This window comes from Artibeus jamaicensis, unplaced genomic scaffold (assembly GCF_021234435.1).
Source record: "Artibeus jamaicensis isolate MK-2021 breed Jamaican fruit bat unplaced genomic scaffold, CSHL_Jam_final scaffold_537, whole genome shotgun sequence".
Taxonomy (NCBI): Eukaryota; Metazoa; Chordata; class Mammalia; order Chiroptera; family Phyllostomidae; genus Artibeus; species Artibeus jamaicensis.
Genome location: NW_026522047.1, coordinates 39059301 through 39074469, shown reverse-complemented (window position 1 = coordinate 39074469; position 15169 = coordinate 39059301). Strand labels below are relative to the sequence as shown.

General features: G+C 55.3%; 1 protein-coding gene across 1 annotated transcript; it reads right to left on the bottom strand.

The window, feature by feature from the left end:
• Window positions 1–458: 458 nt before the first annotated feature.
• MADCAM1 (mucosal vascular addressin cell adhesion molecule 1) lies at window positions 459–4969 on the bottom strand. The gene is made up of 5 exons (XM_037139080.2): window positions 4859–4969; window positions 4291–4560; window positions 3527–3844; window positions 1777–2151; window positions 459–777 (listed from the first exon to the last, which is right to left on the bottom strand). Exons 1-5 carry the CDS (start codon window positions 4926–4928, stop codon window positions 644–646), a joined length of 1167 nt encoding a protein of 388 aa, XP_036994975.2. The 5' UTR covers window positions 4929–4969; the 3' UTR covers window positions 459–643.
• Window positions 4970–15169: the final 10200 nt, after the last annotated feature.

Below are 15169 nucleotides of genomic sequence, written 5' to 3'. Positions count from 1 at the left end.
AGGTCCCTGTGAGTGTTCCAGGAATTAGTAGGCCACTCCCGGCCTCAGGTTCCCTGTCCTAAGCTTTCCTCACCACTGGCGGGGTCTTTCTCACACTGCATCCTCGAGCGTTTTCAGCTCTTCCCAGAGCCCACAGGCTCGCTGATCTCATTTCTAGCCTGTTTCAGCTCTCTCTCCTCCTTAGCTCCCTTAATAAGCCGCCTCTCTTCTGTCTTTGCCCATAGTGCCCCACAAATACATTCGCTACTTCTTTTGATGACTCCTTAGTTATTCCTGAAGCTCCAGGGTCCCTGCATCCAGGGAAAGGCACAGCATTTGTATTCTCCCTCCCCAGGCAGAGCGCACGCCCCTCAACCCAGGGCCAGGGACCTGGGGTGTCTATCCATCCTGTCTCCCCAGGGAGTCACCCCTGGGCAGAGGAGTCTAGGCTCCTTGTACCACAACTGAAGCCACTGAGGTCAGACCAGATGCTCTTTATTCTCCGGCTGGCTCCCCAGGGGTCCCGCGAAGGTGAAACCCAGCCTAGTGGGGAGCTTGGATGTGCCGGTCATCAAGGTGAAGAACCCTTAGTCAGCTCTCATGCTTTCCAAAACCCTGCAAACATTCTCCAGTCACAACTGAGTTGAAGGAGAGGCAGGCCACTTCAGAGGCAGTGGTGAGCTGGTGGTTGGGTGGCCGGCTGGCAGCGTTTCCATAGGCGATAGGCAAGGAACACCAGGAACAGCAGCCCTAGCACCAAGCTGCCGACCCACAGGGCTTCGGATGTGTGTGAGGAGCCTGCAGAGAGAAGCAGCAGGAGCCTGAACACTCTTTGCAGGTTGTGGGGAGAAGCTCAGCGGAGCTTCCAAATTTACCAAGTTCCCTAGAATTTTACAAAGGTCTTAATGGTTTAGAACAGCCATTTTCAGCCTTCCTCATCTCACAGTGCACATAAACTAATTACTACAATTCTGCAACACACCAGAAGTATATATTTTTTGCCAATCTGAAAAATTGGTATAATTTTGATTAATTCACAGCAGATGATTATTGCTCTGTTGGCTGTTGTCGCTTTTAAATTTGACAATCTAAGGGAAAAAAGGTCGGGACCCCTGACTAAATAGGTATTGCATGTTTTAAAAATTCTTGCAGTATACTGGTTGAAAATGTCTGGTTTAGAATGTCTTTTGAAATGTACAAAAACAACTGGAATATCCAAAGGACTTTGGAGTCAATCTTTTGAAAGGGATGTGGGACCTTATTTTTAGTTAGATGTGGGCTGTTCAGGGAGGCGGCCACTTGGCCGTCTGTGCTTGACACATGGCTCATCTCGGTGGAGAAGTGCTTACGTCAGTGTAAAATACACATCACAGACACATGCAATATATCATTCATACCATCTTAAAGATTACATGTCGAAATGATGATATTTAAGATATACTGGGTTCAATAAAATGTCTTATCTAACTTATTTTTACTTTTTCCCCCTGAATGTGGCTACTAGAAAATCTGAAATGACATAAGTGACTGTATTTCATTTTTACCCCACAGGCTGTTGTAGCCTGTAAGGTTCAGAGTTTATAAACTGCTGTGAAATTGACATAGTCCCTGAAATTGATGGTGATTGCCGTGCCAGGCAACTGTAATCTTATCGTTTCAGGGAAGCCTCCTGGATACTATAAGATTCTGAGGCTGGAAACCGAGGCTGGGCAGGGGTATCTCTTTGTCTATGGTCTTTGTGCAAGGCTTCCTCCCTCCTAGCCTCCCCTGGTGCCCTCCCTAGCCCCCCAAACTCACAGATTTCTGGAAACAGGTACAGACTGGCCATTTGGCCCCCTGGGTCCAGGCGACACTGGAACCAGCCCTCGGGGTGGCATCCAGCCCACAGCACTCTCAGCCAAGCCTGGGCCCCGGCTTCCCACCTCTTATAAGCTGCCAGATCGCCGGGTGCCTGGGTCCAATGCACAGCTGTGCTGGGGCCACAGGCTGCTTCACACAGCAGCTCTAGACCCCCTGATGTTGGTGACTGGTGGATCTCAGGGCGGCAAGGCCTAGTGGAGCTGTTCCCAGGCTTGGGGCCAGGACTCCAGGAGCTGCGGGTAGAGTCCTGCTCCAGGGTCGCCTCCCGGGAGGTTGTGATGGGGGGCTCCTGGGAGGTCAGGATGTGCAGAACTGGAAAAGAGGGCAGCCATTTCTCTCCCTGCTGCCTCAGCCCCCTTTCTTGCCTGTCTAGCTGGACCACAGAGTTGGCCCAGTACTGCTCCAAGCCCTGACCTGGGCCACTTGCATGAAGTGCAGTGTATCCCAGGTTGGTCTGTTGTGCTCTGCCCCACCACCCACCCCCTTCCGAGGGAACTTCTGAATTTCCTTGTCTCACTTTTCTCAGCCGTAAAGGAGGTGAGAGCCCTCACCTAGGCCCACACATGCACCCAGGGTCAGTGAGTGCTGGGTTTCATTATTATGGGACTGGGAGGTGCAGAGAGGGGAGGATGCATCTTACACAAGTTGAGTACCTACTGTGCGCCATAGGCTCATGTTAAATATTATCATTTGGCAATTATTTATTGTCACCTGCTATGTGCTGGGCACCATGATAAGTTACTCATTTATTTAGAGTGTATCTACTCAACACTGACCATGCCCTGGCACTGGCTTAACCACTGGGAGGACAGCCGTGAGCAAGATGCACATTCCCATCTTGGTGAAGCCAAAAGTAGGGGAGACAGTTAATGAAAAAAAGATAAAGAGGACATGCAGGATGTCAGATGTTGATAAAAGGTGTCAAGAAACACTCAACAGGAGAGAAAGAGCTCGTGTGTGCCTGTGTGAGGGTTGGGGGAGGTCAGGGGAGCCTCACTGGGCAGGTGACCTGAGGAAGGTGAGTGAGGGAGTCATAGATAGAGCTGGGGAGAGAGCATTCCCAGTGGAGGGCATAGCACATACAAAGGCCCTGAGGCTGGATGGGGCCTATTAGAAGAACAAGGAGGAGGCCTGTGTGCCTGGACCAGAGTAAGTGAGGGGCAAGGTGGGAGGGAGGAAGTAAGGGCAGGAATGTGACCCTATATGTTGTTCAGGGCCTTGGGGGGTCCCTGGGAGGACTTGGGTTTTTTGGGGGGTGGAGGTGGGAGTCCTGGAAAGCTGTGAACAGAAGAGGGGCGGGCCCTGACTCAGATGCTCACAGGCGCCCTCTGGTGGTTGCTGTGCAGAGGACAGACAGGAAGGGTGAGGGTGGGAGCCAGGGACCAAGGGGGAGGGAAGAGCTGGTAGGTACCCATGGGACCTGGCACAAGTAAAGTGCTCAGTAAATCTGTTGACTAAACAAACGATTGAGAAGTATCACTCTGGCTGCCACCAGAGGGCAGACTACAGATGGAATGCAATTTTCCCACCTGCCAGTAGATGCACTGAGCAGATGAGGGGCAGAACCAGGATTCCAGGGGAGCTGCTAAACCTCCATCACCAAGGCTCACAGGAGCTGGGTGGCATGACTTCTCCCACTTCCGGGGGGACACTAAGGTGCATGGCAGTGAGGACCCTGCAGACTCACCTGGAATGGGCTGGTGGTGGCTCTGCTCCAAGCCGGGCAGCCTCATGGTGGCCTGGCAGTGGAGAGCGGGTGGGGCAGGTGTCCACAGTGGGGGCAGCCGCCAGCGCACCGTCACTCGGAACAGCGAGTCCTCGCCCTCCTCGGGCTCCTCCTCCACTTCCCGGCCCAGGGCTTGCACCCCCTTCAGTTCCTGGTCTCCCAGGAGCAGGGACAAGGAGAGGGCTTCGGGGTTGGTGATGTTGTGGGCCGTGCAGGCCAACTCCTGGTGCCGCCCCGTCACCAGGGCCACTGGGAAAACCGTCAGCTGGTTCGGGAAGGCTGTGTAAGGAGGGGTGGAGGAGGGTGGGCTGAAGGGAGAGGATCAAGGCTGGGCCCTGAGGAGGGGGTTTGGGGGTGAGGCCAAGTGAAGAGTGGGGAGTGCTGGTGCACAGGGCCAGGGAAGACCCAGTGGGCGTATCCTGTGTGGCTAGAATATAAGGTGCTGAAAAGGGGTCAAAAGCAGGGGGGGCAGGGGCATCAGATATGGGAGGTTTGGGGGTGGAATGGGGGAGGGAGTGAAGCCTGAGAAGCCTAGAGATGGGGAACGTCGAGAGGATGGGATGGATTGGAGTGACTCAGGAACTTCAAAGCAGGCTTTGGGCTGAGGTAGGGCAGGCAATCTGGGAGGGCTCCCAGGAAGAGGTGGAATAGGGATAGAGCCAAAGCAGGGCTGCTGGGTGGGCCCGGCTTGTGCAAAGGTGGGAAGAGGAGGGGTGGGGGCTTACCGAACACCAGGAGTTGCACGGTCTTCTGGAAGGTGCTGTTCCCGCAGGAACCCACACACACGCGGGTCCCCGCAGCAGAGAACGAGGCGTTGTGCACGGATAAGACGCTGCTGTTGGGGCCCGACTGTACTGCACCCAGGCTGGTGTCCAGGCCCCGCCACTGCACCGAGGAGGCCCTTGCGGCACAGGTCAGGCGACAGGTGAATTGCATCGATTCCCCCAGGGCCAGCGCCACCACTGGCTGGCGGGGCTCCACCTCCAGGGCCCCACCTGAGGGCAGACGGCACTTAGCCCCGCCCGCCCCCTTCCCAACCCTGGCCCTCAGCCTCAGACCCCTGCCTTGAGCTCCCTCTCGGCCAGAACCCCCAAACCATTCAGCCCCATCTCCTCCACAGGGCGCCCCTGTGTGAGGCCCATTACCCTCCCTGAACCTCTCCCACCTCCCCTCGCTGAACCCCCTCCACATCCGACCCTTCTCTTTCCTAAGCCCCCTACTCTCTCAGAACACCCTTTTAAATCTAAGCCCCCTCCTCTTCCGAACCCCTCCACATTGGCTCCCTCCTTTTACCCTGCTCACTGCGGCCTTGCTGGAGGAGCCCCATGAAAAAAGGAAGCAGCAAGGCTAGGACCTGTTCCATGCTGGGTCCCCTGCTCTGTCCACGGCCCTGCAGGGAAGTGGTTTAAATAGTGGTGCCTCTAGCTCCTTCCCGCCGCCGCCAGGACCCCGTTCTCCGCCCCCTCCTCCCCCTGTTCCTCGGGGGTTTCCCGGGGGGATTTCCCGCCCTGACCCCCGACCCTGGAGGCGACAGAGAGGCAGGGACTGGGGGCCAGAGACGAGAGGGCGGGGCCGAGGTCACAGCAGATGGAGCGGGAATGTCTAGATAGATTCCGATCTAACTTTCAGAGACGGGAAGATCAGAACTTGGGGCCAGAGAGGAGGGACTGTCAGGTCAACTGAATGGAAAACCAGAGAGTCCCCGCCACCCGCGTGCGAGCTAGGTCAGCCGAACCTCTCAGCCTTCACGGCCCTGAGCACAGGCGCCAGTTGGAGGAGAGCAGCCGCCTGCTGGGTCCATCCTGTGCGGTGCTGTGGGACCTCCTGGAGGGCGATGGTCTCTGGCGTTGGAACCTCCTGGGGCAGAGGGTCTTTCGGAGGTGGTGGAGTCTCCGGGGTGATGGAGCTGAGTCCCACCCTTGCCTGGGACACATCAGGACCTACCCCTGAGCATGTCTTCCCTCAGTCAAAGGGGCAGGCTGGTGGAAGCCTAGGGGGCCTGCCTCGGGGGTGCCTCTGCACTCTGGTCCCGAGATATCGGGGTCGGGGGTGTTCAGGAGAGGCCTGGGAAGGGAGCCTGGCCAGACTCCCCACCGCAGCGGTAGTCGGCCCATCCTGAACACCTCACCTTCCCAACACCCGAATCCATCCTGTGCTCGGTGCCCCCAGCCTGGTCCTGTTTCACTGTCTGTCCTTCCCAGCCACTCACCACTGAGTGGCACCCAGAGCGGTTTCAGAAACACCCTTCTAAACACACAGACATCCCAAGGCTGCCTGTGGCATAAAGGAAAAACCCCAGCTCCTTGCTGGCCAGAGCCCTTCAGCATCCGGCAGCCTCAGGACCTTTGCATGGCTGTGTCCTCACCCTGTTCTATGTCCAAATGTTGTCTCCTCAGAGCCCTCCCCAGCCACCTTCTCACGGCCCCTGCCTCTCTTTCACTCAACCCAGGTGCTTTTTCTGCACAGACTTAACGAGGCTGTGTGGCCGAAGTCATAACTTCCCTGTACTGGGGCGGACCTTGTCTGCCGTGGCTCTCACTGATCCCAGACCCCAGATTGTGTCTGTCTTGGCCTGAGCTGACCACAGCAGGCATGCAGGAAGGAAAGAAATGAAGTATCCCATGTGCCCAGCCTCAGAGTGTGGCCTGTGCGTGTTTCCCTCCGGCAGCCACGAGATGGGGTTTCTAAGCTCCACTGCCCTGCCTGTCTGTCTCCTCAGACTCTTGCCAGAGGCGGAAACTGAGGCCCAAGAGGAGCGGAAGGGGTGCACTGAGACTCAGAGGGGCTGGAAGCATAAAAAGGAAACTGAGGCCTCAAGAGGTGAAAGTCCATGTGTGTGTGAACCCAAAGTCCATCTTCCTTAGTCCCAACCCCCCACCCCTGGTGCCAGGAAAGGCCCCGCAGGAAGGTAGACTCCAAGCTTCAGTCCTCCCCGGCCCGGAGGTGTGGGCCCTTCTCGGGAAGCTGGGCCCTTAACCCGGGCTGGGAGCAGCTGGTCTGGTGAATGGGCCTCTTCCCAGCCCCTGACCCCACTTCCTGCTGCCCTGGCAGCCGAGGTCCCTTGCAGGGTGTAACTGAACTCTCTGGCCTTGCCTCCCCCCCTCCACCCCCCGACCCATTCCGAGCTCCCAGATCTGAGTTCTCTCTGTAGGAGTAGCGGAGGAGGCTTCACATTCAGACTCACATCACTGGGGTGGGTGGGCAGTTGCCGCCGCCACCTTGAGGACAGGTGGGCTGAACAGATGAAGATTCTGGGGAGAGGTGAAGCCTGGGGTTGCGGAGAGGAAGGGGGTGGAGAAAGAGATGGAGAGGAGGGAAGAGGGGGAGGAAAGGGGTGGGGTAGGAGCCTGGAGAGTCTAGCCTGACCCCAGGCACATCTTTTGAGGGGTGAGGGAAGGACCCCTGGGAGCCTGGTGCCAGCAGTATCTGGGGGCTGAACCAGTTTCATGACTGTGCCTGGGGATGTGCTCCTGTCCCTGGAAGACTGACTCCGTGGAGGCTGCCTGGTTTGGGGCTAAGGTCCTTGCTCTACTACTCCCTGGCCCACCCCCCATTCCCAGCCTGGGCTTCCCGAAGAGCCTGCCCTCAGATCCCCCCCTTCCCGGCACTGTCCCCACCCTAGAGGAAGTCCTTGGCGGCCTTGGCAGGAAGCCTTCTTCCCACAGAGGGTCCCAGCCCTCCTCCCCCTGCCACCATTCAAGACCCAATATCCTGCCCTCCCCATCTACTGCAGGAGACTCGGGCCAAGGAGGGTGTCCAGGAGAGAGCGTCCTGGAGATGTCTGTTCTATCCAGGGACACCCTTCCTACTTGTCCGGGCAAGTTCCCCTCGCTGGCACCACTGGTCAAGTGGAGGTCTTGAGGCTCTTTCCTTGGGGTGGGCTGCAGCTGTGGGAGCAGGGCTGGGTCATTTGGGACCCCTGTTGGGTCCTCTACTCAGCTCTGCTGCTGGAGGACCCCAGAATGGAAATGTGAGCCCAAGTCGTGCCCCCTATTGCAACTCCCTGCTTCGGTGGGTCTCTGGGACGGTGGAATCCTGGGCAGGTCTGTTTAATAAATAACCACACAGAAAGCTCTAGAATGGGAAGGGCTGTTCCAGTCCACAAGACCTTCCATCTCCTGCTGGCCCTTGAGCTAAACCCAGGGGGTATGGCAGGAGCGGTGACACCCAGGGTACCAGGCTGGGGAGCCAGGACCCCGAATAAATAGCATGGCATGTCTGTGAAGACAACATTGCTTGATGAATCTGTCTGTGAAGCTGAACCGAAGTTTAGCAAAACAGGGTCTGCATGGTGGCCGGCCCCTCAGGCTCTCTGGGGGCCTGAGACATAAATCATGGGCAGTGTCAAGGGAAGTGGAGGCTTTGCGTGGTGATGTCTGCATTCAGACTGGATGGAAAGGCCAGGAAGCGAGGCCGGATCTGCCAGGGGACTGCAGCTGGTCCGCTACTCTGGGCGGTGGGGTCAGGCAAGCAACACCAAGTGAGATAGGAAGATGAGGGTGGGGGCCTTTGAGGGTGCTCAGGCTCCTCACCTGTCCCACAGGGCAGAGAGGCACACCTTATGAGAGTGGATTTGGGGGTGCTGGTTCCCCCACTCTGAAGCAGGGGGACCTGGGCAGGACGTGGTGGGGCTGGGGCCTCTAGAAGCTCTACTCCAATCTCAGGCCCTGTGGCTACCTCAAGACATGCTGTCCTTCAGCAGCAGCTCCTTGATTATGGGGCCCTGGCTGGGGAACTGGGGGGTGGCGCAGGGGCCCACCCCTGAGCTTCCTGCGTGTGTCGGGCCCCAGGGCCAGGTGATCGTGCTGGGAGATGCAAGGACACTGGGGCTCTGGGAGCAGGTACAGAAATGGAAGGATGGCCTGAGAGCAGTCTATTTCAGAGAGAGCGGGTGGTGGCGATGAATTCAAATAGAAGGATTTGGCATGGGTACCACTAGAGCTAGCTTTGGTCTTGCTGTGTACAATTCCCTGCCCCAGAGCAGGTGGCTGCAGCCTGATCGACCCCACCCAGCAGAGACATGCCAGGGTCATATAACAAATTCAGGTCAGGGCAGAGCCCCCAGCCACTCTTGGGTACTGACCACCTGAAATGTAACTTTTAATTGAAATTTCAACTTAAAAGTACACACAACTCAGTTACCGGAAAACTTCAGGCAGGGAAACACAGTCCTCAATGGAAACTGAAAGTGCCTTCCCTGGAGACAGTGGTAAAGCTGCCCTACATAAACAAGAGTTCCAGCTCCATACCTGAGTGGTTCTCATGTAAATGAGGATTCAAAATCTTCGGTTTGATTGGTCAAAAAGACACTATGGAGTAGTTGAAATGGAATACTTCCATTGGTCAATAAAGATGCAAATGAAGATACAGCTACACAGCTCCAGTTGGATGTGGGACAGCTCAGTCCCATTGGTCAAATTTCAATCCTAGGAGTTCTCTTGTAAGTGCTGACTCGATGGGCAAGGAGCACAGTGTAGGAGGCTGAGGGCCCAATCTGTGGCTTTTCTCTGATATGCAGCTTAGGTGAGAGGCCTCCGGAAACAATGGCTGCTAGACTTTGGTTATGAAATTGAGCCTAGTAAACCACAAGGAGTTCTTCCTGGCAGTATACTCTTCTCAGGGTCAACATGGGTTAAAATACATTTTATTTTATATTTTGTAAAACTCATTTTACTTCATTTACGCCACCCATTTCACTGTGTTTTTCAATGAGGTTGCTGGAGAATTTAAGTGAGCCATGCAGCTCAAATTCCATTTCTGGCGGGCAGGGGGCTCTAGCCCCAACCTGGGTCTGTTGCCTGTCTGAAGCACAGATTAGAAACATTCTTTGGTTACAAGGGGAGGTCCCCTCTCCACCACACCTCAAGTCGAGACCTGGGAACCCCTACTGTTTTAAGAGATTGGGACAGTGGTTCTCACCTGGGGGTAATTCTGCCTACACCACCCCTACCCTCACGGAAGACACTGGGTGATGTCTGGAGACGGGTGGTTGTCACCATTGGAGGTGCTCCTGGCATCAGGTGAATGGAGGCCAAAGGTGCTGTTCGACACCCACAGTGCCTTGGGAAGAGTGTCAGCAGTGCTGGGAATGTCAGAGTTTGGGAAACTCTGGGTGGAAGAGGCAGCTGCTGGGGGACTTGGGAGAATCCCATGCTCCTAGCTGTAGAGGAGAAGCTGTTGGAGTCAAGGTCAACGCCCAGACCAGAACCCCTCAGGGAAGTTTTTTGCCCAAGGAGCTTCACCCAGCCAGGCTCGGCGTCGGCACCTGCAACATGCGCGGCGCCAGGGGGCTTGGGCGGGATGGGAGCCCGGCAGCCTGGTCTGGATGATGAGGTGGGGCCAGTTTCAGAGAAGGGTCAAGGTGGAGTTGAGGGTGGATGTGCAGGGAGGGTGGGGAACTGGGGTTGCAGGACTGTACCTGGCTGTCTGGGGCAGGGGTCTGGGTGGACAAGGCTGGGTTTGGGGGTCCTGGGTAAGGAATGCAGCCAGGGTTCAGCTTCCAAGGCTGGCGCTGAGTTTCCGCTGGTCGAAACAGGCAAGTTCAAGTCCAGACCTCAGGGGCAGGGGCGGACGGGGTCGAGCCGTGCTCCGGTATTCAAGGCACCACCAGCCTTGGGGACGATCTTCTTGCTCAGTAGAACGTTGATATTCACCCGCTCCTTCTTCTCGCTGGTCCCGTTGCCCAGGCTGCCGCCCCTGGCTCAGCCGGGCCCTGTGGGGCACCCGCATCCTGCAGCCCAGAGCCTGCGATCGCAAGATCAGGGTGTGGCTCTAAGCATGGTCGGCACCAACAATCCAGATTGTGCCGCTGTCTCCAAGTGCTCTCGTCTCCGCCCACAAGCCCCGGCAGCCCAAGCACCCCCTTCGCCTCTACAGGACTACAACACCCAGCATGCTGCGAGGGGGGTGGTGGGGTCTGCGTCCAGGAGTTTCGCTTTCCACTGGCCAGGGCACCGTGCGGCTCTTCCAACGTACCCCTCCCTCCACTCGGTGCCGAAACCTGCGGGACCTTACTTACTCAGCTCCGGAAGCGGGCCCAGGGACATCATACTATTTTTTAATTTTTATTTTTTAAAAGTCCTCACCCAAGGATATGCTCGTTGATATTGAGAGAGAGAGGGGGGGGAGAGAGAGAGAGGGAGAGAAAGAGAGAGATCAATGTGAAAAATAAACATTAATTGGCTGCCTTCCTTTACACGCCGGGGGTCGAACCGGCAACCTAGGTACATGCCCTGACCGGGGATCAAACTCACAACCCTCGGTGTACGGGAGGACGCCCCAACCAACTGAGCCACCCACCAGGGCACTTAGTGCTTCTTGAAACCAACCCCTCTCCCGCAATTCCTTAGCTGCATTGCATTATCTGGGCCTGAGGCCAGGGTAAGTCTTTTTTGCCTTGGAGCAGGTCCCTGGGAAGGCAAGATGATGGCGAGGAAGTTAAGATGATCTCTTAACTCAGACGAAAGAAGACGCTCCTTAAATAGGTGCTGAGGCTTTTCCCTGGGACTGAAGCCTCACCCTGTGGGCTGGCATCGGGACACTGTCAGATGCTGGGGCATCTCAAGTTGCTGTGGGGCGGGGCTCATGATGATAAGTTCGTATTGCTTGGACGGAGTCATGTCGCTAAGGTGTCCAGGGTCTTAATGGCTGGCCAAGGTCAGGGTGCTAGAGAACACCACTGTTTTGTTTAAGGGTGAGGGGGTGTTTCTGGGGACTGGCACAATGGGGCTAGAGACTGGGGCATGCTAGAGACTGGGGCGTACCGAGGGGTGGTTTTGCACAAGGGTCTTTCAGAATATGAGCAATTGTTAGGGAGGAGGGTCACTTATTAATTCAAAAAGAATTTGTTGAGTGTCTGCTGGACACCCAGCATTGTTCTAGGTGCCAGGGTGACAGGAGAGCGCAAGGTGGGCAGACTCCCACCCCAGAAACTTACATCCTCATGGGGCCCTGGGTAACCAGAGATCTTGACCACTAAGCATAGTAAACAGGCAGCTGTGCGCCTATAAATGTCCAACGACTGGCTCTTCAGGGCAAAAAGCCCTGCTTTGTAGTGCATGCTGACTCCTGTGGTGTCGATACTCCCATCACAGCTGATTTGGAGCTACCCACAGGACACCTGCCAGCTCACAAAGCTGCCCATTTTACAGCTGTGACAAACTCCAGCCCACCACGGCGCAGCCCTCACATACCGGACCTCAGCTGGTGGTAAGCGCCATGGGACAAAGAAAAAATAAGATGGAAGGGGGATTGGCAGTGTGGGGCTGGGCAAGCTGCAGAATCAAGTTGGGTGGTAGGGAAGATTTGTTCAGAGGGAGAGGTTTAAGGAAAGACTTGAAGGAAGTGGAGACTCGGCAGACACCTGGGTGGGGAAGGGTGTGCCGGGGGAAGGTGCGAAGGCCCTGAGACTGCAGCTGCCAGGTGTGTTTTTGAAAAGCAAGGAGGCCACCTCTTTCTAGGGGGTGCTGAGCCGGGGACATCTCTTGGGACAACTAGCATAAGCACCACAAGACTAGGAGCAAAAGAAAGCCCTACCACAGGAAGTGAAAGTATGAGATGGGCTGGTCGGTGTAGCTCAATGGACTGAGTGCCTACCTGTGAATTGAAAGGTCACTGATTTGATTCCCAGTCAGGGCACACACCTGGGTTGTGGGTCAGGTCTCCAGAGGGGGGCATGTGAGAAGCAACAGATTGCTGTATCTCTTGCACATAGATGTTTTTCTCCCTCCTTTCCTCTGTCTCTGAAAATAAATAAGTAAAATCTTTTTTAAAAAAGAAAGAAAATATGAGCTGAGGCATTCTGCTACAGACTTTGTGCAAGGAGGCAAGAAGAAGTACCTTATCTTGCCCCGGTTGCTGTAGCTCAGTGGATTGAGCTCTGGCCTGCACACCAAAGGGTCGCTGCTTTGATTCCCAGTCAGGGCATGTGCTTGCAGGCCAGGTCCCCAGTAGGGGGTGCACAAGAGGCAACCACACACTGATGTTTCATTGATGTTTCTCTCCCTCTCTTTCGCCTTACCTTCCCCTCTCTCTAAAAATAAATAAAATCTTTTAAAAAATACCTGGATGTGGGCAACTTCTCAAAGCTCTGAGAGTTGTTGTACACACAAGGATTATTGATATCATCTGCAAACACGACCAACAACTAGTGCTCTCTGAGATCCTAGGAAAGCCGCATCATTGCCAGCACACCGTACCGACACTAGTGTGAGTCCCACTGTGCAGTGCCCCTGGGCCACAAGAAGGAGGCCAGGCTGACTGTTGAGGAGGAAGAGATTTTAAGCAAAAAACGATCAAAGAAAATTAGGAAGAAATCCGGAGGAGCAGCTCCAGCAGGGCAAGCTTCTTGCATGTACGCATCGCTCCAAGACTAGGCCAGTGTGGCCACGCAGGTGGCTGTGTGCTAGAGGGCAAGGAGCTGGAGTTGTAGCTGAGGAAAATCAAGGCCCAGAAAGGCAAATAAATTCCCCTCCCTCCTATCTTAGCTCATGTAATAAAGGTGTTTATTGTTCTTAAAAAAAAAAAAAAAGGCAAGGGGCCAAAGGGGCTGCACCAGAGGGATGGATAAAGCCAGAGGGGAAGGTTGGGTAGGATTTTGTGGGCTTCAAGAAAGCCTGCTGGGACCCTTGTCCAGTCCCCCAGTCTTCTGACCGTGAGCCCGTTCTCTCTCCGAACCTCTGTTCTTGTCTGTGAAACACAGCGGCGTACCCAGTGGAACTGCTCCAGTCCCTGCTTGGTCCCATATAGAGAGCCAGCTTTTTCCGGGATAGAGGGAGGGGTAGGTGGGCAGGTTCTCTGCGTTCTTGTCCTCTGGGAAGAACAAGGCTTCCTTGTTAGAGTCCCCAAGGAAAAGGGGGCAGGCAGCCACAGAGGCGCGTGAGGCTGAGTCAGGGGACTGGCCACTGGACAAAGGACAATTTCAAGGTACTGGGGAGGTGGGAAGTGACATATCAACCATGAGCTGATACTGGATGGGGCGGCAGCCTCTGTGAACACCTGGCCTGCCGCCTCCTGTATACCAGGGATGGTAAACAACAGGTCATCCAATAAACCCAGCCTCCTGGGGTGTGTCCTCACTTTCAGCCCTGAATGGTTTTTAGAAAAGGGTGGTGAAAACTCGAACCAGCAATAGCAGCAACGTTGGTGAGAGCTCCCCTTTTCCCCTTTCCTTCTTTGACAGGTAGGTGTTGTGCACCTGCAGTGGGCAAGTGATGTGCTGGACCCTCAGGACACAAGGGCTACAGCTTCTGCCTCTTCCTGTGCATGTGCGTACCTGTGTGTTTTATGGAGGGTCATGGAAGAAATGGATAATGAACAGCCAAAGAAATCAACAGCGATTTTGACTCTCCCCTTCTTATATCAGACCACACCCCTCCTCTGCCCCAAACCTTCTATGGCCCCCAACCTCACTTGGGATAAAAGGCCACATGGCCAGAAGCCGACAGCCAGCAAGACCCCCAGTTCTATAAAAACAGGAAAATAAATCCTGTAACAATCTGGGGGAGTTGAGAGTGGACCCTTCCCCAGTCCAGCCTCCTGATAAGGCCCAATGCTGGCCAACACCACTGGTCAGTCAGTCTCTGACTGAGCAGAGAGCCCAGCTCTGTGGCCTGAAAACCATGTGTTTTAAGCCACTGCTTTTGGGAGAATTTGTTAGGAAGCGGAGGGAACCAACCTCCTGCATGGATGGCTGCCTACCAGCGTCCACATGCACCTCCCACCAGAGCCTCACACTCACAATGCTGAGAAGAAACTTAAGTTTTTGTTTGTTTTTTTTTTTTACTTATTTTTAGAAAGAGGGGAAGGGAGGGAGAGAAACTTGGATATGTGAGAGATACATCATGAATCTGTTGCCTCTCACACGCCCCCAGCTGGGAACCTGGCCGGCAACTCTGGCATGCGCACTGATCGGGAATGGAACCTGCGATCTTGTGATTCGCCGGCCAGCACTCTAATCCACTGAGCCACACCAGCCAGGGCCAAAAGAAGCTCTTGATCTCCTAAAACCTGACCTGCCTCTCCTGCATCTTCCCCCTCCTTCTTACAGAAGCTCCATCCTCCAGGTTCTCTGGCCCAAATCCTGGTGGCGGCCTCAACACATCTAGTTCCCTCAATCTCCGTACTAAATCTACTGCAACCTTGGGGGGTCTATTTTAAAAATACACCCCAAACCAACCTGTTTATCAACCCCATCCTCTAGCTTCACCTGGATGGAGCCCATCATTTCTCCACATTATTCTCCCCCAGCCCCCCACCCCCTGTCTCCTCATCCCTCCTCGCAGCCTTCCCCACTATTCCTCTGGACCAGCGCAGTCCCCTCCACCCGGGCTTCCCAGCGCCTCCCACGACCTGTTCTCCTCTGCAGCCAATAAAAGGCGCTCGTGAGCCCTTGAATCAGATTTGGCCTTTGGACCCCACAGCCTGTCCTCCCAGTAGTAGCCACCAGATGGCGCGAGAGAGCACAGAGTGGGTCTGATCCTGCCCTGCCCACCGCCCTCCATGGCTCTCCCAGCTCTTAGAGTAAACAGTCCAAGTCCTCCCGCGTCTACAGGACCTTGCACGACCTTCTCTGATAGTTCCTTGCCCTCATCTCCTCCCTCTCAC

Coding starts and splice junctions, on each gene's coding strand:
- MADCAM1 (XM_037139080.2), bottom strand. CDS start 4,928: ATGGAACAGGTCCTAGCCTTGCTGCTTCCTTTTTTCATGGGGCTCCTC. Junction 4,561..4,858: donor GCAAGGCCGCAGTGAGCAGG/GTAAAAGGAGGG, acceptor GTCTGCCCTCAG/GTGGGGCCCTGGAGGTGGAG. Junction 3,845..4,290: donor CGTGCAACTCCTGGTGTTCG/GTAAGCCCCCAC, acceptor CTCCTTACACAG/CCTTCCCGAACCAGCTGACG.